The sequence below is a fragment of the Poecilia latipinna genome, unplaced genomic scaffold (genome assembly GCF_001443285.1).
Source record: "Poecilia latipinna isolate Pla-1442-1.1 unplaced genomic scaffold, P_latipinna-1.0 Scaffold1616, whole genome shotgun sequence".
Taxonomy (NCBI): Eukaryota; Metazoa; Chordata; class Actinopteri; order Cyprinodontiformes; family Poeciliidae; genus Poecilia; species Poecilia latipinna.
This window is the reverse complement of record NW_015114232.1, coordinates 44632-68750: the sequence shown is the minus strand read 5'-3', so window position 1 is coordinate 68750 and position 24119 is coordinate 44632. Positions and strand designations below refer to the sequence as shown.

The window sequence follows — 24119 nt, the reverse complement described above, 5'->3', positions numbered from 1 at the left end:
TTTTAAAAAATTTTTAAAAAGACCCCCATTTTTATCCGGTTTTTGGGTTTGGGTTTGGCTTTTTTTTTTTTTTTTTTTTTTTTTTTTTAAATCAATGATTATGATTATCCAATATCAACATTAATAAAATCCATAAAGAAATAAAAAATTGTGAAGAAACTAAAATGAAAACTATGCTTTAGTTTATGTTTGGCAAAACAATTTTATCGGTGAGCAATTCGTTTTATTTATTTGCTTAAATCTAATTTGGTGACATTTGCTAATGTAGGTGAATGTTTATCTTGACATTAAAACAGTCTGTCTGAGCCAGTGTAATGTCAATTTTATTTATATTTTCTAGTTGGAAAAAAAACCAGCTATAGTTTGAAGTTGTGATGTGTTGTAAAAAGAAGAGCAAAATATCCCAAATATATTTATTCCTTTAATTATTATAATTATCAGACACCTCAAAACCATAATCTTGCAAGAAGGCAGCCTCTTCCTTTATTTTTAACTCAAAGCCTGTAAATCCAGAATAAATACAGCAGATTAGCAACACAGAGGCAGGAGGAGCTTTCTATGTCATTTTAGGAAAGTCAAAACAATTCATTTATTTTTAAAATCATTTTATGGTGTAACATCTCTAAATGTTGCAAACTGTCTACATTTTTACTAAACTAGTTTTAAGAAAGAATAAAATTTAAAATAAATTCTTAGCTTCTGCTGAAAAGTACAGATTTTCTAAGGTTCTCATTGAGTAAAATTTTGTTTTTCCTGAAGCTAGCTGGCTGCTAACAGTGAGACTAGGTAAAGGTAAAGGTAATTTTATTTATATAGCACATTTTCAGCAACAAGGCAATTCAAAGCTCTTTACAGGAATTAAAGCGCTTATAAACCAAAGGAAAGAGCAAAAGAAGAAAAAGGATCTAATGTTGATCTAAAGTATGTAAACTAGGTTCTCCTGTTCAGGGTTGCTAAGTTTCCTCTGGTCTAACTCCATTTCTGGGTTGGGAGAACAGGAGTCTAAAACAAAGTTTCAATCCAAATGTATCTGCATCTAGATACTGAAACTCTACAGTTTCTGAAACAATAAACTAAAGAGAGACTAATCTAACTCCTTTTCTGGGTTAAAAGTGAGTAGTTACAGTTTTTAACGAGTAGTAATATAACAGTAACTAAGTGGTGACAGTTCCTGTTGATTATTTCTGGATTCTACGTTCGTAGTAATTCTAATCTTAATTCCTTTTCTGGGCTGTATAATATTAATCTACATAGTGCGTATTCCACAATTTCTGATACTACTAATAAACTAAAATAATCCTTTTCTGGGTTAAATAGGGAGTACGCCAATGTTTCTAACAGGTAAACTAAAGTTTAGGCAGCAAAACTGTAGCAGAGGAAGTTTTTCCGCTCTGAGCAGTCTCTGGGCTCCACGCTGCCGGTGTCGTTCTTGGATAACGCTCCGCAGTGCTGCTCCAGCATGGGGCACTGAGGCAGGTCAGAGGTCATCGCTGCTCCGTTCACCCACACCCACTCATCGCCCAGGAAACGGAGGCCGGTCCACACCTGCAGGAGAAAAACAGTGGATTCCAGAGATCTATCCAAAGTCCAGAAAAATACGGTTTTCAGACATGATGCCACTGATTATTGGCAAAGAAATATCCACTGGATGAGCAAAGCTGGAAGAGACGATTTCATCTATTTGTGGATTTTCTGTGCAAAGTAATTCAAATTATTTGTTGAAAATTTGCCTGTCTGCAAATTATCTTCATACGGCATATATAAAATATTCAATACAAAATGAATCTGGAGGAGATGAGATAACTAGACTCACCGCTACTGGTTGAGTTTAAGAGCAGCCGATCCAGGACCAAAGAAAACAAGAAAATGTTTGCCAAAAATGCTCTGAAATTTTTAGATTAAAGTCAGAAATTATTTAGAAAACACAAGGAAATTTCTGAGCTTCAACAGCCAAAATGAGCAAGAATATATTCAAACATTTTGACATTAATTTCAAAAGAATTATAGAAAATCCTTCAAAATTTAAAAAGTTTAATATTAGTAACTTTTGAAGCTCAGAAATGTTTATTTTTTTTCCTAGAAAAAAATAAACATTAATAAAAATGTAAAAAATTCAGAGTTTTTCTCACAAATGTTCGACTTTTGGAGCTCAGAAATTTCCTTCCAGTACTAACAGCAGAAATACAGTCAGACGGTTTTCTGACTGTTTTCTCAGTCAGAAAACGACCTTCAGAGCCAGAGGAGGATCTCAGCGCTGTCAATCATCCTCCTTCAGGCTTCAGTAAGCTTCAGTAAAGGAGGATGATTGACAGCGCTAAGACCCTCCTCCTGGCTCTGATTGGTTGTTTTTGACCTTTTGTGCACTGGTAGGGGGTGGAGGTGTTTGGCTTTGTTTTTTTCTGTTGGGACGTAGTGAGCATAGTTTTGTAAACTGCAGCCTTAAGGTCAGACCCGCGGTGTTTGAACGCACCTCCTCGGTGTCTGCCGCCATGATTTTGCCCATCATGTACTGGTGTTCGTCTCCAGGCTGAACGCTGACCAGGTCGAAGCGGAGGCCGTCTCTGCTGAGGCCCCGGCAGTGCTCCAGCGCCTCCTCCCAGCTCTTCTCCTCCGTCACCAGCAGCACGTTGACGTTCCCGTCCCACATGCAGACGAAGGGAAGCCGGACGTCGCAGGGCTCGGTGGCCATCAGCCTGCTCAGCGAGGACAAGGCCACGCAGTTGGCGTCGCTGCTCGGCTCGCCATGTTTCCAGCTTGTAACCCCTGAATCCCCCGAACTCCAGCTGAATGAGCTCCCACCTAAAACAGATACGAAGCTTTAGCGCATGTAAGAGTTAATGGTCTGTTTTCAATCTGCAGTAAAAGTCACATATCGATCCTGTCTGTGTGTTTCATCGGTAAAGACAGAGCCGGCCCAAGGCATATGCTGCTAAGGGCCCCTGCATCACCAGTGGGCCCCAAGAAACCACCAAGCTAGCATGATTATATATTTAAAACAATGTTGAATTATACAATCTGACTGCTACCGCAAATGAAAAAAATGATTTCTATTTTTATGGTTGTTACAGAAATAATAGATCCACCTGTTGGCTTGCTGACACTATATATAAAATAACTAATTGCTAACTTAGTTAAATGTTTTTCAATTCATATATCTATATTTTAATAATAGAGGGATTCTTAACCTAGGGTTTACAGTTGAATTATTGAAACCTCATTTAATTTATCTGTATATTTATATGTTACCTTTATGCATGTGTACTTTTTAAAATGTATTTAACATTTTATTTTTTCATGTCTTTTTTAGCTGAATTTTATTTTATTTTAAAATGTTGATTGTGGGTGGAGGTGTTCAATGTTTCAATGTGTTCTCTATGTTTCATATATGCAAAAAAACTTTAGATTTTTCAGGTGATGTTTCTGTCAAATAGCTCAAATAAAGTGGCACACTTAATACCATTCTGCATTTCAAAATCCAAATTTTATTTTATTTTTGGTTGCTGCTCCTGATATTATTGTCCAGTTAATTTCTTAAGAAAAATTTGAGCTGACTGTGGATTTTCTCTCATTCAACGTCAGATTTATCTGCAACAATATTTGCATGACAGAAAGTTTACAACATCTTTAAAATCTGTATTTTCAGAAAAATATTTAGTGATATGTGGCTACAGCAAATCAGATTTTATATCAGTGATGTCACTGAAAACCTGTAGCAGGTTGCATCTCTGGTTGTTACCTCCTCTGCGCAGTCCAATCCAGATGGGAAAGTCAAACTCAGTAAAGATCTGGTTCATGTCGGAGCTGCTGAAACTGGCCAGATTTCCGTTCTGGGACTTGCAGTAGTCCAAGGCCTCCAGCCAAGTCTTCGTCTCATTTACAAACGTGTATTCTTCTCCATCCCGACAGACAAACATCAGACGAGTTCCACAATCTCTGGAATAAATCCTTCAGAGAAATCAAAAGAAGGTACATTTAATGCAAAAATTATTTTTACAGTGTTCATTTAGAAAACAGTAGATTGCCAGCGTATAAAATAAAACGGTCAATCAGATTGTAGCTTATTTAAACAATGAGACATTAATAAGTTTTTTTTTTCAAGGTTTATAGTTTGGAGGATGATTGTGTTGACTGCATATAGACTAATGACTATCAGTAAGAAAAAAATCAAAACTGTAAAAAATAAAAAGTAATACATGTGTATATAAAATTGTGAGAATAAAGTCCTACAAAAGTAAACTTTAAATAATATTTAATATCTCCAATATGACTTTATTCTCATAATTTTATGACTCTTATTGAAATATTTTTAATATTATTTTCATATTATTTTGACTTCATTCTTATATGACTTTATTCTCAAATTACTATAACTTTATTCTCATGATTTTATTATTTTTTTGTATGTTTTCCTGTATGGTACTAATACTGAAAAGATTTTTAGATAGGAAAAAAGGCAATCATACTACATTAAAGCATTATCAGCTGTTATTTTAACACTTCTACATAATGTCCCACAGAAAATTGAATGAAAACTAGTGTCAAATTAACAAAGGAGAGCCCAGATTCATTTAGACTGAATGAAACTAAATACATTAGATACCCAGTTAAATTGATCTCATCATTTCTTTAAAGTCCATTACTTTTTGTTACTGAAATAGACGGAGGCACAGTATTCCTGGTGTGGCTCATTCTTCCCCCAGTCTGAGACGTGATAGTACGCTCCATCAGACCATTTCCAGCTCCACCATCTTCTGTAAAGGCCGACCCACACCAGGTACTGCTTCAAGTCCATGCTGTCCATGTCTGAGGCCGTAGAGATGGTGGCCAAGTCGGTGTAATAGCTTTGGAGAAAAACACATAAATAGTTACATTTGCTAAATAATCCTCCGTGGTGAAGCGTGAAACAGGCTCTGACTCCTGGTTTGGACAATTTCCTGAACGTCTTTTCTCTTCTACCTTAAAAAAAGTACAAGTGGACAAAACAAATCTTAAAAACAGTCATGAACTGGACTGAAAGGTAGCAAAGATCCAACTAAAGTTCGATCAAAAATGTTGAAAGACCTTCAGTGAAATTCATTTCATTTCAGTTGTGTTCTGATTGCCGATTATTCTCTTTCAGAAAAAAATTCAGAGATTCATCAATTAACGTCTAGTTTTTCAATCTCTTAAGTTCTTTTTACTGCTGTTTCCTGTCCATCTGTCTGTTTTCTTTTCTGTAACTTCAGTTCTTGATGTTTATCCTTTTTATGATCACATAAAAGCATATTATCGCTGGAAAGCCTCACCTCTTGCAGAAATGCTGCGCCTCGTCCCACGTCAAACCGAAGGTGAAATGTATGTAATATTTAGTCGGCGGCGCTTCAGATGCGATCAAGCAGCTGAGCAGAACCAGCGATCCCAGCAGGCTGCTCTGCATCTTTTTTCCTTTATATCCAAAAAGTTTTTTAATTCAGCTTCACTTCATGCTTTCTTTTGCTATTAAAAAAGCAAAAACAAATTATTCACATGAGCACATAACAGATGTAAACTCTGATCATGTACTGTCAGTGTTAGGTAATTTACCAGTTGCCTGTCTTCACCCACTGGCTTTTCTTTCTGGTCTTGAACTTGATTGATGAGCCAACAAAGTCCAACTGGACGTCTTGTTATTTTAGGCTGTATTTGCCAGAGCAGGCATTTGCCTGGGAGACACACTTAAAGTCATCTATCACGCCCATCTCGCCTTTAAGACATTTGATTGCTGGCAAATCAGTGGAAAGATTTTCCTACAGGTGAAAAACAGGAAAATATTCTTCCTGAAGAAAAGGACGAAGCAGGGAAATAAAGGGATTACTTTGCCCGACATGAAGTGTTTCAACTGACGACAAAATGCTACAGCCTGGATCGCCTGGAGAAAAATGTCACAAAAGTGAGAAATAAAAGCTTAATTGATTAACACCGAGATAAAGACATGAATGCTCCTGTTTCCTCAGTCCAGAGATGGTCGTCCTGTTTTCTCCTGCAAGGTCACATCTGGCTGCAAGGTCACGGTTTGCATATTTTTCCTCATTTGATTAACAGAGTCAATGCAGAAAATCACACAGTCTTCAAACGTCTTGGTTGGAAAATAATGGAAGTAAATATTAACTTACATGTTGGACTTTATCACCCCGCTTTAGCCCAATTTTTAACTCTATTTTTTATTCAGTTTTAAACATCCATCACTGTGGGATGTGGCTCATCCACTAAACTCGCTGATCTCCCCTCCATTCAGGGCTTGTACAGGTCAAAGGTCAGGACAATGGCCTTTAACATAACTGGTATGAAGCACATTCATGTGGTGATAAATTACTATTGGTGTCCTTGGTTTGTGATGTTGGCGTCACGTAATTCCACATTGTCCCAGAAAGATTAGAGGTCAGATCGGGCCGATGGAGCTGGTGACGGGTTAATGCTGCAGGTTAGAGTTTATTCTGACTGGTTTTTACTGTTGTAAGGTAATTTACGTAGCACATTTTCAGCAACAAGGCAGCTCAAAGTGCTTTACATGAACTAGAAGGAAATACAATCAAAACTACAAAACCAAAAGAGAAACAAAAAGCTAAAAGTACAAAACTAGATATTGGTTCTTAATGCCTTATAAGAGTCCATAATTTATAAACTAGTCGGGGTTTCTCTGGATTGTACTGATAAAACTAAATGTTGGTACCGGTTGTTCTGGGTTCAGTTCTAGATTTGTACAATCTGGAGTTAAATGTTGGTTCTCCATGTCTGATTCTTGCTCTGGGTGGCTAAAAAAACCAACAGGAGTTTCTTTAAGTCTTGCTCCGATATAAAGCTAAATGTTGGTCAGAACTCCATGTTATATATTTATTTATAGAATAAGGTTCTATTTTCCAGATCGTTCTTACGGAGGCTGGAAAAATGGCAAAAAAAAAAAAATTAATTTGAAATGTTATTGTGAAAAGTGCATAGACATGCCCTGATGTATGATCATTTCAGACAGCAATACAATCCTCCATTCCTCTATTATTCCCCCAGCATTATGACTTTCTACTTCACTGTTTTTTCATGGTCACTCTGCTCTCAAATACTATTTAGAGCAAAGAGGAACTGAAGTCAGAGTTCTTGTTTGTGTGCAAATGTGGCAAATAAGTCTGATCCAGAGTCCAAGGCGAGGTTTGTCCGCATTAAATAAACAGAGTGCATGGTTGTGTTTTCAATTTCAAGGAAACATATTGTATGAAATTCATTTTTTTCACATTTCTGTTTGGGTCTCCACTGTTTCTAGAAACAGATTAAGAACTTAAAAAGCCACCCAGCCGTTTTCTGGCAGGAAGTTAATGTTTTTTGGTGTCTGGAAAACAAACCATCCCAAAAACTTTCCAATTGTTAAGCCACAATTGGCGGCCACTGTGCTGTTACCTAGCAACCTCGTAACCTAGCAACATAACCTAGCTGAGCTCCAGCATGTTTGGTCAGCTGGTTTTACCACTGTACAATGGCTGCTGGAAAAGACAAGTGTCTTGTTGTTGATTTACCATCCAAAAACCACTTCCTGCATTTTTGCTGGTTGTGCAGGAAGTGCTACTTCTGCTTTTCAAAGATGTGCAGTTGTAATGGCACATCTGTTTTCAACCATTTTCACATATATAAAGGTCAAGTATAAACATTGAGTTTGAGGGCGTGGCCAGCAGCAGATTATTTGAATTTAAAGTGACTCTAAAACAGAAGCTCAAAATAGGCAGAACTGACCAAACAAAAACCTAATTATCTAAAAATCATTTTGTGGAAAACAATTTATATATTTGAAGCATAAAAGGTCACTTTTAAGGATCAGTCTTACACATGAGATCCTTATTGTGAGATTCATTATCAGTGCAACACACTTCTGTGGACAATTTGAGCATAGTAGGGAAATAAAAGAGAATCACAATCACTTATTAATAACATTTATTTCATGATTGAATATGTGCTTATTTTAAAGTCTTTAGATAAATCAATTTTTTTAACTGTTGACTTTTAGAAAAGGTGTGATGGAAGAGCCATTTTTATTCTTTTTTTAAAGAAATCATGATGACCGCAGCAACTTATTCACAGACTTAAACAGTTTTAGCCACTTTCTCCAAAGATAAAAGCATTTTTAAGAACTTAAACAAAACATTAAAACACATGCTGAACACTTTCTAAGGATAGTACAGTATTTTGATTTCCTTAAATTTCTATCAGCAAAATCCTGTCAATCATTCACTCTAACTCTGACAGATTAACTTTCAATTAAAGACTAATAACTAATAACTTAGGTATGTGGTTATGCTTGTTTCTGTTAACTCATATTCTGAATCTAGAGTTTCAAGACGATGGCTGGACATTTCTGCAGGATGTTTGTTGCAGAAACACTCAGATGCTTTTGGTGACATTAGTAGCTGTAGCAGAGGAAGTTTTTTCTCTCCAGGCAGTCTCTGGCAGCCACGTTGCTCCTGTCGTTCTTAGAGATGGCCCCACAGTGCCGGCCCAGCGGGGGGCATTTCAGCAGGTCAGTGTACGACACATCTTTCCCATCTATCCACAGCCATTCATCTCCCAGGAAACGCAGACCGGTCCAAACCTACCAGAAGGAACAGAAATTAAACCTTTCATGCCTGAAACTCCTTCAAGTTGGCAAATATTCCTCCACACTCTGTAAATAATGTGAACAAAGCGAGAAAATGGCTCCAGAAACAACATTTTCCTCTCTGTTGTCATGAAGTCGCTCAGATTTTGCTTCGTGTTTTGCAGAGCAGGGATGGAGGCAAAAATGGTTCTTCTGATATCAAGACCGAATGCTTAGGATGTCAACAAATATTTCAGAGCATTGCTTTTTGTACAAAGCAAAAAGCAAAAAAATATGGAAAACAGTTAACTACTCAATCAAAAGTACTTATTGGTATTAAAACAAGGTATGCAACAAAATAAATAAATTCTGAAATCACACTTTAGTGAAGATTCACAAATGTCACACATTTGGCTTTAAATATTCTGCTATTAGTTGAGAATAATCCAGTTCAGGTTTGAAAAGTCTAGGTGTTGTAGTTTTTTTAACTAGAGTAGATAAAAGATGCTGAAGGTAGCAGAAAATTTGGTGGAATCGTCCTTTAGCCATTTACCAAATTCAGCTTCAAGAGCCACATGGAAATATTTCCTCTAACATGGATTATGACCATAAAACATTAAAAGTGAGACTGAATTTAAGTTTTTGGCTTGATGAAACGAAACCATCAGTTCAGTGAGTTTTCAGTGCCGATGCTGAATCTGTTGGAAAGAGCAAAGTTTGCGCCTTAATTTAAAAGGTTGATTATGTGGCTAAGACAGTTTGTAGTTCTGCTGTGTGCTTGTCCTGTTATGCAGCACAAACACACTATTTACTTTATTACATTATTATTAATTAGCTGGTTAGTGCTGAAACTTTTTGGCATTGCTACTTTACCTTTCTATTAAAATGTTGCTCCACTTACTTTTCATATCTGTTAATCCTGACTGTGGACAAAGTTTACAGGTTCCCTGGTGTTTTTTTTCTGTCCTATCTTAAAATGTATGTTTTTAAAAAACAAATAATTTTCTGCAGTCAGATATTTGCAGGTGCTTGCTCAGCAAAAGCTAGAGACACAGAGGTGCTACTTTAAGCCAGGACCAAACACCATCTTGTGTTGGAAACACGATTTTACAGTCATTAGCAACAACTTTGTGTTTTCTCTGAGATGGTGGCTCTGATAACTTGCTTTTAACTCGTATTCAGTTTGTTGTGCATCTGTGTGTGAAGAGGAAAGGAAGTTAAGTTTCGTAATTTTGACAAAACTATGGCGTCTCGACGTCTCAGGATGTTTAAAAACAGCTCCATCCCTGTTTCAAAGATAATTCAAATATGAAAATGGATCTGATTGACATTTCCTCCTGAACCCACCTCTTCGGTGTCAGCCTCCGTTACTCTGTTCACCACATATTTGTGTTCATCTCCAGGCTTCACGCTGAGCAGGTTGAAGCGGAGGTTGCTGTTGAGGCCAAGGCCTCGGCAGTGCTCAAACGCCTCCTCCCAGCTCTTTTTCTCCTTTACCAGGATCACGTTGTCGTCCAGGCAGAAGAACGGATGAAGAGTCTGGCAGTTCTCAACAGCCAGCCTCTTTGTTACTGAAGTGATGGTTACACAGTCCTTGTTGTCACTCGGCTCTAACTTCCAGTATTTGTCCTCCTTGAGGCCTGAACTCCATTTCCATGAGCTGTCTGAAGAAAAAATGAATCATTTTGTCAGACATTTCTTTTCACCTGAGCTTAGAATGAGGAAAAGCTAAATAACTTCTGATGCAGCTGCAGCTCGTCTATCTGCAAATGGAAATCTTAACTTTTGCTCAGGATGTTCAGTTCAAGCAGCAGATTCTTCTTAGTCACTTTCTGAATCCTGAGCAACTTTAGCGCCAAATCTGGTTTATTGGTAATAATGTTTAAACCACAACTGGAGGAAATGTTTGTTTTTACCATGTCTGTGAAGTCCGATCCAGATGGGAAAGTCTTGCTGACTGAAAACCGTCATTTCCTCCTCTGTAAAAGTTGCCAGCTCCTGACTGATTTTCATGCAGTGCTCCTTTGCCTCAGACCAACTCATCATCTCCTGTGTTATGGTTGTAGAGCTGTTGTTTATTATCTGACACGCAGCGAATGATTTCGTTTCACAGTCTCTGCTATAAATCCTTAAAGCAAAAACATGAATAAAAGAAGAACTTAATGCTTTAAACCCTCATATCCACATCCAAACAAAAACATTGTGCTGTTAATTAATGACAGCAAATTCAAACAATTTAACAAATCAGCCAAAACCTGAAACGTCTTTACCTGTAAATACTTCTGATAGTTATAATTATATAAATATACTGCAGCAGAAATCAACTGAGCAAACTTTATGTTGGTCCTTTTTAAAGGAGGGAACAAACTTTGGTTCATGGTTTAAGAAATCTTGAGTGTTTGTTGTTTGTTTAGGTCTTTCATAATTTAGTAACTACCACAGCCACCACACCAGGAAATTAACTTTATCTGAATATGACAAAAGCAACTCTGAAAAATAACTTTAAAATTAAATCAAGACAATCTTGTTTTACCAAATTGCTGTCACAGAGGACAGTGCAAATGAATGAAAGCTTTCCAAACATAAGGTTTTGTAGTTGTTTTAATTCCTGATAGTCACATCACAAATTAGATGTGGTGGATGGAAAGAAAAGTGAAAATAACACACAGAACTGAAACTATAAAATGAAGCTGGATGTGTTTCTGTCGGCCGTCTGTAACTGTGAAGTCAATTTTTTGCTCCTTTGTTTTGCGATCAGCAGTTTTTAAAGATTATTTATTTCAGAAAAATGAACAGTCTCACATTACTTTCTGTTGTTGTAGTAATGGTAGCCGAGTACAGCGCACTTTTCACCATTATTTTTTCCTTCATTTGACACCGATTTAATCTTATAATCTTTTCCATCGATCCACTTCCAGTCATTTTGTTCTCCTCTGTGCAGACCAATCCAGGCTTTATACTCCAACAGGAACAGACTGTTTGCATGTTCCTGGTTGTAGATGGTGGCCAAGTCCAAGTAGTTTCTACAAGGACAAACTGTAGTTATTTTGTTTGTCCCTTGTCTTTCAGCACACACCTGAACCTTTACCTCAGCTGCCGTGTTTGCTCTTGAATAAAATGTTCAAATGAATGAATGCTTTTAGATCATTTAAAGTGAAACAGCAAAACATTTAAGCTTAATAATGAGGCCTGGCACAATTTTTTTCTGGGCGATAAATTGTCCCAGAATTTATCGCAATAAATGATAATATTGTTGTTCTGAGACCATTTTCAAGTAATATAATGGTCATAATGACATAATAATGCAAGTGCACATTCTCAAATATCAGTGAACTTTAAATTCTAATGAACATTTAACACTGGAACTGGAAGACATTTTAAATATACAAAATAAATAAACAGTCCAACAAATAAAGTGAATTATGAAGTCTCTGTGAACAAAATATTCCTTCTGATTGAACCAAAACACCAAACTGAAGACTTTAGTCGTCCTGTTTTTGGTAGCAAGAGAGAAAATGATAAATCATGCAGATGGAAATTATTGAGCTCATCTTAATTTGTCATGCAATTAATTGATATATTGATTATTGCGGCAGGCCTAAACTGGATCAGTGGAAATGAAACTAAATGATAGCTAGTACATTTGTTAACTCTAATCCTTAACAGAGAATAAAACAACAGAAAACTTACTTTCTGCAGAACTTTTGCGCATCTTTCCAGGTGCGACCAAATTTCATATGTTTGTGTTTGACTGACAGAGCTGATCCGGGTTCAGCTGCCGTGCCGACGGCGCTGAGGAAGAGGAGGAAACGGAGGAAGGTCATCAGCGTAATGAGGATGCTCATCATGGTCAAACTTTGTTTTCTTCCTCAATGATTTAAAAACAGGCAGTCAAAAGAACACCAGCGCATTTGGTTGAAAAACCGTCTTGTATCTTTTCTCTGTGTTTGTGGGGTAGAGTTTCTCGTTGCCGTGGTTTAAGCTCACACCACAAAACCACCTTCAAACGCATTTACATAGGAGGCACAGATAAGTAGTTAACATTCATGCCGGTCTAAGAATATATTTGCCTGCAGGAAAATGAAGGCAGGATTTCCCTACAGCCTTTCAAACTGGAAGCTCATTGATTGTCCAGCAGCAAATTTCACTTCCAACAAATAGGTAATAAATCAGAGGTGAGCTCCAATGAAAGTAAATGACTCAAGAAAGAGTAAAAAAGTATTTGGTTAAAAGTTTACTCAAGTACAACTGATCAAATTATCAATCATTTCATATTTAAAAATTACATCATCGGACGAACCACAATAGAAAGTTAAGTTGAAATTTTGGTATTTTAAGGTCAAAATTGACAATAATTTAACAAAAAATAACAAAATCAGGCAAAATAAAAAAAATTCCAGATCAGTTTCTTTCAATAAAAACTTATTCAATTTTAATAAAAGCTGCAGGTGTGTGTTTGTGTCTGGTGATTTTTTTGTTTTTCATTCAGTGGGTAGAAAGAGTCACTCAAATAAGAGTACAAATACTTCATAATAAAATTATAAATACTCCTAAAAGTACATTTTTGCAAAAATTTACTCAAGCAAATGTAACTAGCTTCCCTAATGTTATTTTTCTGTTTTATTTCTCTCCCAAGCTAATAAATTATGTGCTTCTTTATCATATTTAAGACAAATGGAGCCAAATCACATTCCTGTAGTTCTCAGATTGATGGACCAAAAACAGTTCAGCAGTCCTGCAGCACCTTAAATAACGAGAGTTATTTGAGCTGAAACATCTTTACATCACAAAGAAAACATATTTATTGCTTAATGGATTGCAGAAGGTTTGTCCAATGAATCTAATTCTAATACTTTAAGGAAAATAAGGTCAAAGATGTTTTAGTTTTGGATATGGATAATATCTGAACTGACACAAACAAAAGGAGAGCTGCAGCAGGTTAAACGCTGGAGGAGAAGTAAATGAAGTTACTGAGATTGAATTTGGTGTTTCTGCTGTTTAATGTCTCGTCCCTCCCTGTGTTTAGCAGAGCTGGCTGCATGTCAGGCATGAATGTTTCTCAGATGTGTCACAGGTTTGTTATTAGTGAGTGATGGAAACCGGATGGCTGTCGAGGGGAGGCGAGGCTCACAAACTCATTTTTCTTTTGCCTATCTCAGAAACCGTTCTGACAAACATTTGGTTTCACTGAGGGGGAAAAAGCAGAACTCCATAAAACGCAAAGCAGGAACATCAGGGACAAGATGAAGTCTTTAAAACAAATATTGCTTTCCGAAACAATCCTGAGGTTAATTTCCCAAGATGGTTCTGCTTCAAAGACAAACACGCTTCTAAATCAGGCAGTTATGTAAAAAAGTTTTCAAAGTTAAAGACCACATTCCAAGATTTTTTGTTTTCAGTGAGAGACTTGTACCCCAAAAAGCTTGAGGTTTAATATAATCTTTAAATGTTATAGATGTCAGAGGTCGAGTAGGCATTCTTTATAGTTAAATTCAAAAATTATACTCAAGTAAGCAGAACTATTTTAACATACTTTTCCTCAACTTAAAGAGTATCCATCTAAGAAATTACTCAAGTAAAAGTAAAATTCAAGTCATAAAATCTGATTTGATATTTTAAACTGATGTCATCAAACTGTGAAGTTTTGTGCTTTATAGTTTATGTGCTAAACTTTACATAAAATTAATGCTTATTGAAAACAACATTAAACAACAAAACTGACGCAACAGAACAAGAAGTTTCACTTTAGCATAAACTGCAGCTCTTTGTGTTTCGTACCGTTTTGGTAAAATATGTTTGTTCTTTCTTCAAGGAACCCACCTGTATTAGAGAATCCAGTCAAGTAAGAGTAGCAACAGTTCTTAGTACTCAAGTAGAAGTAAAAAGTACTCCTGAAAGTTTTTCCAAAACATAACTAGTTTCTACGCATTTATAGTTAAATTAAATTTAGGAAAGGAGGAGAACAGTAAACCTGATGAACCATAAAATTTGGCCCTTGACCTTTCCATCTGCCTCTCCAGTGACAGAGTGAGGTGAAGCTGAAAGAAAATACCACTTGTTTATCCAAGTGGTTTGAGTTTGATGAAGACTGACTGACCGACTGCGTATCCAGTGAAACCAGTAAAGCTGCTTTGTTTTCCCCAAACCTCCACCAGACACACATATACATCGGTCCTGAGGTTTTCTGTAACAATTCCTAAGATTTATTATGTGGAAAGCTTGACCCTGTGAACTCGTCATTTCTTCTTCTACTGTATCGCCGTAGTGACTGAGAAAGTGGAAAAATAGTAATTCATCAAGTTGGTGAAAAAAATAAGAAAACACATAAATTACTTTGGCAGGGGCAGAGTGGCTTTTATTATTTTATTAATGGCAATGCAAGTGTTGTAAAAAGCAGCACTGACATATTTTCCACTTTTTAAGCCACTTTAAAGCTTCCCCCGCCCCCAGCCCCACGCTCCCCCTTTAACAACAGCCCATCAATCAATCTCTGCTCTGAAACAACGACTTACTCCGGAAACACGACTTTTTTTCTCTTCCAGATATTTCACTTCTCTCGGATTAGCTGCTCTGTGCCTCTTCTTGACGTCACTCACCTTGAATCCATTCCCTCATCTTTCTGGATCACATCGGCAGAGGCTGCTATCTCGCATGAGACGCCGTCTTTATGGCACAGCTGGCAGCACTTAGCGCAGTCAGAGTCTCTGGACTGAGAGCCGGAGCCAACAGCCGAGCCGAAACATTAAGACAAACTCAGATGGGTTTCCTTAAACTGGTAAACTTTTAAGGATTGCAGTTTGTTTTGAACTTTAAAGGAACCGTAAAAAGCAAGGTGTTCCTGTGCAGATAGTTCCACATTAAACCAGCACAAATTCAAAGAAAGCAGTCAGAAAGGTTCAAGGTGGTCTGAACTGAGACTTTTTACGAAAATCATTAAAACTCTAAAGGATTCTGGGTTACAGCGTTAGCTTCTATCAGGAAAGAAAATGTCCACAACTGGGAAAATAAAAGTACAGCTCCTATAGGATTAGACAGAAAGTTTGGTTTAAATGCAATACATGAAGAATCTCTTTAAAAGCAGCAGGTTGCTGCTCTGAAGCATGCACCTGTCTGCTAACAAGAAGCTAAAATCAAATGACCTTTGAGAATAACTGCTGCTGCCCATCAATCTGGGAAAGGCCATAAAATGTTTCCAAACTTTTTGTTCCATGATATTCTGCATAGGATTATTCACCTGCAGGAGACATTTGAACGGGGACTGTTACGTAAAATTGACTTTTTCTTAGCTTTATACAGTGTTGCAATGTTATTCACTCATCAAAAACATCTTGTTTTGATTCTTTCATGCAACAATTAGCAATCACCTGGAGCTGAGCATCTGATGAGTTCATCATATGAGATACTTCTCAGTCCAATGCTGCTAAAAATGGTTGTAAACAGCATGATGAAGGAGCGTCTTAAAGAGACAGAGGCCAAATTTCAAGCCATCAAACTGCAAAATCAAATTTCTTTTAAGTCACATCTGATATATACAGTATTTTTATAACAACTGAAAGCAACATAGCTACTTGGTTGTGCTATAAAATGGCACAATTGCTGGAAATACATAATACTGCCCCTTTAAGACAGCTGTTCCAGCAAATTTACTGCAAGGTTAAATAGTGCAATTTTCAATGAGATTACTAATAACCCAAAGCTCCATCTCAGACTCCTCAGGCCTCAGGTAGCAGGTATGTTAAAATTCATAATAGGACAATTAGAAAAGGATGAGTTTTTTGGAGGGGGGAGGGGATTGGAACTGTTGAAAGAGACTGCCTCTTTTCAGCTGATAGTTCCAATCAATAATGTCCGCTCAGACCTTCTTTTAGTGTTGTAGTTTGGCCGCCGTCCAGCAGAGGGCGCCGCTGGTCATCCTTTACCGGAGCCAGTTAGGAATAAAGATGGCGACGCGGCGCCATAACTTAACAGGAAAGAGAAACCCGAGAAACGGCCCAAACAGAGTCCGGTGAGGGATGAACGGTGCACTTTATGTGTTTCTGTTTAGAAATATAAACACCCGACAGGTTCCTTAAGTTTTCACCTTAATAGTTATTCAAACGAGCTGCATGACGGAGCAGCGTCAACTTCTCAATGAAAAACAACTGAGATGTGCTATGAAGACGGGAATGATCTGATGAGGTTATGGAGAAAAATTATTACATAATGGAAACAAACATGGCACCAATAAGCAAGATGGTTTAATCACTTTATGGAGCGAAGTTTTTAATTCCACAGACATTACTTCTGTATGAACGTCTCTGTAAGTGTCTCACTTATTTTATTCTTTTTATTTTTTTCCGTCTGCATACGAGCTTCCTGTTATATTTTATAAATATGTCTAAGTTTAACAATGTGAGAGCCACAATATTCTGTTTATTCAGTCAGTATTTAGTACAACTGATACAAAATAATGTTAAAATGCATTTATTTTTTAATTCAGCTTATTATGAAAAAATAAGCCCTTTATATTGAGAAAAGAAAAAACTCTTAAGAAAATGCCAATGTCAATTACTCGTTAGTTGATTGATCTTATCAATCAACTTTAGATTAACTCATTAATTGATAACTTGCATCCCTAATATCAATCCTAACACAGTGATTGAAAAAGGAAGGAATCAAGGCATTATAGTGGCTCAGTCAAAGTCCAGCCCTTGACCTGAGTGAAATCCTGTGGTGGATTGTGCAAAAACTGATGTCTGCAAATATTTCTCTACAATAATGTGACAAACTGAAAATACTAAATACTCCTGTAATGATTCCATAATCTGTTTAATCACACGTGTACTTTGTGGAGGGTTTTTTTCCCAGTCAAAGTTTTCGTTGCACTTTGATTCCCTGTCTTGCTGTTTCTGGTTGCTTTGTTGAGCTTGGTGATCTGTCTACCACAGTCAGCCTGTTTCAACACTCGCCCTGTGTTGAAAGCTGTGGGAGTGTTGCGTAGCGACCGCTTTGTGAAGTGTTTGCGAGAGTTTCAGGCTCCTGCAGGATTTTGGGGGAGGGAACGTAAGAAATGTCTATGTGTATGCATGCGTGTGGAAATCAGTGTTGGCTGGAAGTGCCTGAGTGACCTCATGCACATCTGTGTGTGCTGATCAGCAGAGAGAGTTTTTACAGAAAAGGTTTCACTCATTTCTCTGAGTAGCAAGACTCGACTGGAAGCTGTTTAAAGGAATAAAATGATTAAGAGCAAAGCTAAACCCAGAGCCGGAGCGTCATTAGCTGTGTGACTCGGATCAGCTTGCCGCCTCCAGCAGCTGCTCCTGTTCTGAGTTGCCATATCTTATTCATAACCTGCAGAACAGTAACCGGATCCAACGCACCCATTAGACTTCCAGTGTTTTTTTCACACTGCAAAACACTCAAAATATTACCAAGTATTTCTAGTGCAAATATCTTAGTACACTTGAAATAAGAGAAAACTAACATAACTTTTTAGCAGGCAATAGGAGCTTTTTCTAAGTCAATAATCCCTTAACATTGTTGAAAAGTGCATTGTTGAAAACAACTGAAATAATCTGCCATTTACTTATAGCTTTGGAAAAATGTCTGTGTATAAGTGAAATAATCTGCCAATCGATGTTAAGGAATTATTGACTTAAAAGAAGTTCATATTTNCTGCTGAAAAGCTACATGTAAGTAAGTTTTCTCTTATTTNTAGTGTATATTTGCATGAGAAACTGGAACAAAATTATTTGGTAAGATTTTCTGCAGTGCAAGTTGCTGATGATGAGTTTTTTATATAAGTTGGAGTCTGTAAATAAGCAGTAAAGTTAGTTAATCAGATTATCAGTGGTGGAAAACAAAACTTTGGGATTATTTTGTGACTGTTAATTATTTTGGTAAAATATAAATTTCTTGAGTTTCGGACAGCAGAGTTGTATATGCTAAGCTGTTTGCGCATTGTTTGGTAGTCATTCAGTGATTTATAAACTAACAGTATTTTAAAGTCTATTCTCTCAGTGTAGGGACTTTAGAACTGGGTGCTGTGCTCCATCTTCCTGGTTTTAGTCAGAACTCCAGCAGCAGCGTTCTGGATCAACTGCAGCTGGAGGATTGATTTTTTTGTTGCAGTAATCAGTGTGACTAAAGATAAACGCATGGATGAGTTTCTCTAGATCTTTCTGTGACATTAGTCCTCTAATCCTGAAAATGTTCTTCAGGTGATAGAAGGTCGACTTTGTAACTGTCTTTATGTGGTTCTGATGGTTCAGTTTATCACCATAAAGTTGACATAACACCATTTTTAGTAAGAGGTGACTCAAAGGAAAATGGACAAATCCAAGTATTGACCAGTATGTCTCTCCTTAGGTCAGAGTTGCAATGATGCATAATATCAGTCATTTCATAAATCAATTGATTAGTTATATACAGCTCCCATTCGTAGCTTATATCATCTCAATGCACTTAATAAGAGAAACAGATCAAATTTATATTCAGAAGTGATCAAATTCATCCAATTATGCAGAAAGATTCAACTATATAAATTTCAACTGGATCAGGAAGTCTGACACATGCAATGTCTTTGCTGTTTCTTTATTGAAATATATAAATATGTAGGTTTATATTGCATTATAAACCTTTCTAACCTCAGCATCTATGTCACACCAGTCTTAGAATATAAAGATGTCTTGATTTCTTCAAGACAAACTCTGACGCAAAATACAGGACTTGTAAAGTTCTGCAGAAGACTGTAACGTGAAAAGCTCCTTATTTATGTATTTAATTCATGTTTTGAGCCATAATCAGTAACTGAACAGCTGGGTCTCTGTGCAGGGTCCTCCTGATTGTTTTTACTTCAACATATTTATAGGAGTGCAGAAAGGACTTCATAATAACCATAGCAGTCTACGATTTCATGCGCTTAGCCTCCATAAGTCCTTGGATGATATGAATCTGTGTAAAACTGGCCTGCAGGAAATAACAAGCAGGCTTGTTTCAGGAGCACATTTACATCACTCAGGGGTGTAGCAAAATAAAAAGTGTAAAGTTTATCCTCCTGCCTAACTAAGATCATAAATTTTGCATGTTGAAAAACATAAAATGCAAAATTTTTTGCAGATTTAGCAAACTGGTTCCAAAGTGCTTCCCAAATCCCAAAGTTATTCATAATTTTTTTAAGGTTTAGACTTAATGTTTTTATTAAACCAAGAAGTTTGTTTCCGATAGGAAATGAGATAAAATTATTTAAACACAGTATCAGTTTAGAAAAATGTTTTTTTGTTTATATTTTATTTGATAATTGTACGTTAAAACTTATTTATACCCCTCTCAATAATCTGGAGTTATAGCTGGCATATCATTGTTATTATTGCTTTGCTCCTGAGGTAAAAGTCTTTGCAGTTGGAAAGCCTCCTTGCCATCACCCTAATGTTTATCTGGCTCCACAGATTAAATGATTCAAGTTAAGAAGTTAATATTACTTCCAATACAGAAAACATGTTACTGATATTAAAACTTTGATTACCATCTTAAATGCATAAAACATTTGTAATCCATTTTATTCCAATGCTACATGAAATTAATAACCAGTAATATTTTACATTGTTTTATCTCCATCATTATTTGAGTAACATACTTCAGCAGCAAGGCAGTTTAAAGTGCTTTACGTGTCAAAAACATAACAAAATTAACCAAAAAATGGAGCTTTAGTTTTCTAAATGCACCATATTTTCCCTTAAATGTAAACTTAAAGAAAGATGTGGTGCTTTTTGCATTTCAGCAGCATATAAAGACATGCAGCTTTAGGTAAATAGTCCTTCCTCTGACACTGTAATCTAATCGGCATATTTTAGAAAATTCTGTGGCTTGAACAAAGCGACTCAGAGATGCAAAATATACAGTGAACATGGGAGTGTTATGAAATGCTGTGCTAAATTATACTGTACAAAAAATAAAACCCTTCATTTGGTTGCACCAAGTGATGCGATGGATTCAGTGACTTCCTTAAGCTTTTCAAACAGGAAGTGGCCCCTCCCTCACACCTGTACTGGAAAACTGCAACAATATCAAAACATTAGCATGCCTATCATACCAACACATACATTATGCAAAGTGAGAATCAATAAATGATACATATATTTCATACACATGAAAATAAATCATGTTTTACAAGAAAATGTGTTTTTACTTCACAGTAAAATCCATATAAAAGATGAGATTTTCCAGCTTTCGATACAGTTGAAACCAGGAGTTTACATGCTGGAGCTTTAAAGGTGACATTATGCTTCCTTGAACAGATTAGGATAGTCTAATATATAAAACATTTTTTGTACAAAATCCTTCTTAGATAATGAGATTTTAGTCTCAGTTCTGCCTTTTTTTCCATCTCTTTCAGGATGAGTTGAGTTAGGACGTCTTGTCATCCAAAGGAGCTGCTGCTGGCCAAATCCTCCTCCCCCCAACTCAGCGTTTACCCTCATGTATGTAAAGGATTCTTAATAAAATAGAGAAAGTTGTGGACAACCCTGACCGTGAGAAAACAGAGTAACTTCAGTTAGAGGTTTCTTCAGATTTGCTGTAATACACACTGCTACAGGAGATATTTCCTGCCAACAGCCATCATGATCTACAATGACTCTGAAAAATCTGAATTAATGTGTTACAACAACATTTAATTTCCTTTGGGATTAATAACGTATTTTTGAATTGAATTGAACAGAATTGAAAACCAGCTGGCCAAACATGCTGGAACTCAGCTTGGGTTGCTAGGTGACGGGGATGGGCTTGGCTGGGGTTGCTAGGTAACGGGGATGGCTTGGCTGGGGTTGCTAGATAATGGGGATGCGCTTGGCTGGGGTTGCTAGGTAACTGGGATGGGCTTGGCTTGGGTTGCTAGATAAAGGGGATGGGCTTGGCTTGGGTTGCTAGGTAACGGGGATGCGCTTGGCTGGGGTTGCTAAGTAACGGGGATGGCTTGGCTGGGGTTGCTAGGTAACAGCAGGGTGCTCGTTGAATGTGACTCAACAGCTGGAGGGTTTTTGAAACAACTAATTTTCCAGACACCAAAAACATGAACTTAATGTCAGAAAACAGCTCGGTGGGGTTTTTTAAGCACCTCGACTGTTTTAGAAGCAGTTGAAAATTGAATACAAGTATAAAAATGTTGTAAATGCTTCCTCTGTAACATTTGCTGTAAAAAGAAGTTATGCCTGTTTTGAACATAAACATCTAGGCAACAGGAAGTGGATACATTTCAGTGCTATTCGTTGCTAAATAGAAAAAAAATACTTTTTGTTTCAGTGCGTATGAAGAAAACAACTCCAGCAACACAGACACATCCCCCCTAATTACACTTCCCTCTGGAATTACAATGTACACATGCACAATATTGCCACAGATCCACTGTTATGATATCATCTTACTGCCCCTTTGGGAGAGTCACATGACCTCTGCCCAGAGGAGGGGTCGGGCGGGGGGGTCAGACTGTTTCAATGAAAACCACATGGAGGGAGGAGAGAGCTGTGACTAAGTGGAGAGGGAGAACCCAACATGAGCAACACGGCAGAAAAGGGGGGAACGGAGAGCAGCAGCAGGGACGGGTTGAGGCTCAGGAACCAGGACCAGAACCGGGACCACGGACCAGAACCAGCCAACATGTCAGAGTCCATCAAGAGGAGAAACTCCAGCAAGCAGCTCCTGCAGAACCTCATCAGGTGAGACGCAACACCACTCTGGGTCATCACCTGCAGGATGAAGCAACAAGAAAATACACATTATGGATCCATTTCATTATTATTCACTCAGGAAAAGATCAGCAGTCTGTAAAAACTGTAAGAATTTAACCAGCTAAGAAAGGAAATGTGCAAAGTTTTACCAAAGTAAAACATAAATGACCCAAAAATGTAGAAATACGTAGAAAACTGAACTCTGAAGTTGAAGCTGATTAAATGTTTAAATATTAGGTTTTAAAAATGTTCATGTAAATTTAGATTAACTCTATAATAAGTAATCAATGTTTTGTTTGTACAGATTTATTCAATAAATTAGAATATTACTGGAAACTTTCACTAAGTGATATCGATTGTATAGATGGATGTTTGAAAGTCTTTGTTTCTAATTATGATAATTTTCCACTTGCACCTCATGAAAAATCAAAATATTACATCAAACCAATAAAAACATTTAAGACAGAAATGTTGGGAAAAGTATATTTAATATCTGCTTTTCCAATGTCATTTTCAAAAGATACTTTTAATCTGACAAGCAGACCTCATCAGAAAGCGAATTTTAATTTATTGATTATGACAGCATCATTCTCAGATAAAATAACATTTCGTGTTTCACAAAACACAAACGAAAAACACAAAATAACAGGATAACTAAATATTTTTTTTAAATGAACATATGAGTAAAGTAAATTTTACTTCTACTTTTTTCTGAGATTAGTTTTTTACTATAAAAATGAGGGGAGAACATTTGAACATGTTTCCCATTTGCCTTGTATTAGAAACACGTGTTAATTGCAATGAAAAACAACAACACTGCTAACTAACACCTGTTTTTTAAACGGCTTCACCTTCAGTGTAAATAAGAGACATGAAGGTTTCTAGTCTGTTCTGCTGAACTCGGCGCTGATTCACTGAAATACACCATTTACCTTCATAAAGTAAAGGAAATATAGAAGCTACATTTTTTTTTTCCTCCTAGAAAAGGTTTGGATCAACATCTACAGATGTAAACTAGATTTTTGTTGCTTAAATCTCGAATCTACGACATTAGATATGTAAAACAATGATTTTGATAGTTGTACGTAAAAAAGACGAATTCTTATTTGTTTATTCTCTGGTTAATTGTGAATTTGCAGCTGCCTCAGTGTGCAATAAAACCTGGATCTATAAGAATAGATCCAGGTTTCTGGATCTATCCAGGATAAACCTGGATCTATAAGAATAGATCCAGGTTTCTGGATCTATCCAGGGTAAACCTGGATCTATAAGAATAGATCCAGGTTTTATTGCACACTGAGGCAGCTTTTTTTCCCATGATGCTTTAGGGTGCAGTACCAATGATGAACACCAGGGTGTTTATAATTGCCCTGGGTGTAGTAGCTGGTACACACTGTTCAGTTTTAAGGCTCATAAAGGACCTTATAAACATCAGAGTTGGTATTTTAGTGAGTATCAGCTGGGTATTAAAGCAAAAAGTACTATTTGACAACAGACAATAATCATTAAATTAAAAAGTCAGTAAATTGTAGACGGATCCGAGTCGAGTTCAGTTCCAGTGGGTGAGTCGGCTAGCGGGGAGAACTTGATCTGCATTTTTATTGGATTGTTGCGAAATCTGTATAGAACCTTTATTAGCTGTAACGACGGACGCCACGGCTTTAGCGACGGACGCCACGGCTTTAGCGACGGACACCTTTAGCAACGGACTCCACGGCTTTAGCGACGGACGCCACGGCTTTAGCGACGGACGCCACGGCTTTAGCGACGGACACCTTTAGCGACGGACACCTTTAGCGACGGACACCTTTAGCGACGGACACCTTTAGCGACGGACGCCACGG

General features: G+C 37.1%; 3 protein-coding genes and 1 long non-coding RNA gene across 7 annotated transcripts in view; 2 read left to right on the top strand and 2 right to left on the bottom strand.

Moving 5' to 3' along the window:
• Positions 1 to 1222: 1222 nt before the first annotated feature.
• Positions 1223 to 5639, bottom strand: LOC106964035 (macrophage mannose receptor 1-like). Its single transcript, XM_015059262.1, has 6 exons — positions 5563 to 5639; positions 5286 to 5475; positions 4641 to 4841; positions 3737 to 3945; positions 2471 to 2799; positions 1223 to 1545 (listed from the first exon to the last, which is right to left on the bottom strand). The coding sequence occupies exons 2-6, from the start codon at positions 5414 to 5416 to the stop codon at positions 1354 to 1356; spliced, it is 1062 nt and encodes a 353-aa protein (XP_014914748.1). The 5' UTR covers positions 5417 to 5475; positions 5563 to 5639; the 3' UTR covers positions 1223 to 1353.
• A 2283-nt stretch (positions 5640 to 7922) lies between these two features.
• On the bottom strand, positions 7923 to 15533 carry LOC106964034 (uncharacterized). 2 transcript variants are annotated; one of them, XM_015059259.1, is made up of 5 exons: positions 12263 to 12561; positions 11380 to 11595; positions 10489 to 10700; positions 9920 to 10236; positions 7923 to 8587 (listed from the first exon to the last, which is right to left on the bottom strand). In XM_015059259.1, exons 1-5 carry the CDS (start codon positions 12418 to 12420, stop codon positions 8399 to 8401), a joined length of 1092 nt encoding a protein of 363 aa, XP_014914745.1. In that variant the 5' UTR covers positions 12421 to 12561; the 3' UTR covers positions 7923 to 8398. The 2 variants fall into 2 exon arrangements, with proteins under 2 accessions (XP_014914745.1, XP_014914746.1); XM_015059260.1 differs by lacking the exons at positions 11380 to 11595; positions 12263 to 12561 and adding an exon at positions 15169 to 15533.
• Positions 15534 to 16481: 948 nt separating this feature from the next.
• Positions 16482 to 21023, top strand: LOC106964040 (uncharacterized). The gene is made up of 3 exons (XR_001428311.1): positions 16482 to 16871; positions 17534 to 17535; positions 20946 to 21023. It is a non-coding gene; the product is annotated as an uncharacterized LOC106964040 (long non-coding RNA).
• Positions 21024 to 22067: 1044 nt separating this feature from the next.
• LOC106964037 (non-muscle caldesmon-like) overlaps positions 22068 to 24119 on the top strand; it is a 34942-nt gene continuing 32890 nt past the window's right edge. For 2 of the 3 annotated variants that reach the window (XM_015059264.1, XM_015059265.1), the window contains exon 1: positions 22069 to 22263. In XM_015059264.1, coding sequence (XP_014914750.1) covers positions 22100 to 22263 — 164 coding nt within the window. In that variant the 5' untranslated portion in view covers positions 22069 to 22099. Of the gene's footprint in view, positions 22264 to 24119 lie in introns of all 3 variants that reach the window. The other variant, XM_015059266.1, reaches the window with a different exon arrangement.

What these genes read in the sequence shown, in the direction of transcription:
- LOC106964034 (XM_015059259.1), bottom strand. Translation starts at nt 12,420, where the DNA reads ATGATGAGCATCCTCATTACGCTGATGACCTTCCTCCGTTTCCTCCTC. An exon ending in CATTACTACAACAACAGAAA is followed by an intron (nt 10,701 to 11,379) that starts GTAATGTGAGAC and finishes TTTTGCTTTAAG; the next exon opens with GATTTATAGCAGAGACTGTG. An exon ending in GATCGGACTTCACAGACATG is followed by an intron (nt 10,237 to 10,488) that starts GTAAAAACAAAC and finishes TTTTTTCTTCAG; the next exon opens with ACAGCTCATGGAAATGGAGT.
- LOC106964035 (XM_015059262.1), bottom strand. Translation starts at nt 5,416, where the DNA reads ATGCAGAGCAGCCTGCTGGGATCGCTGGTTCTGCTCAGCTGCTTGATC. An exon ending in GTCTATTTCAGTAACAAAAA is followed by an intron (nt 3,946 to 4,640) that starts GTAATGGACTTT and finishes ATTTCTCTGAAG; the next exon opens with GATTTATTCCAGAGATTGTG. An exon ending in TGGCGGCAGACACCGAGGAG is followed by an intron (nt 1,546 to 2,470) that starts GTGCGTTCAAAC and finishes TTTCTCCTGCAG; the next exon opens with GTGTGGACCGGCCTCCGTTT.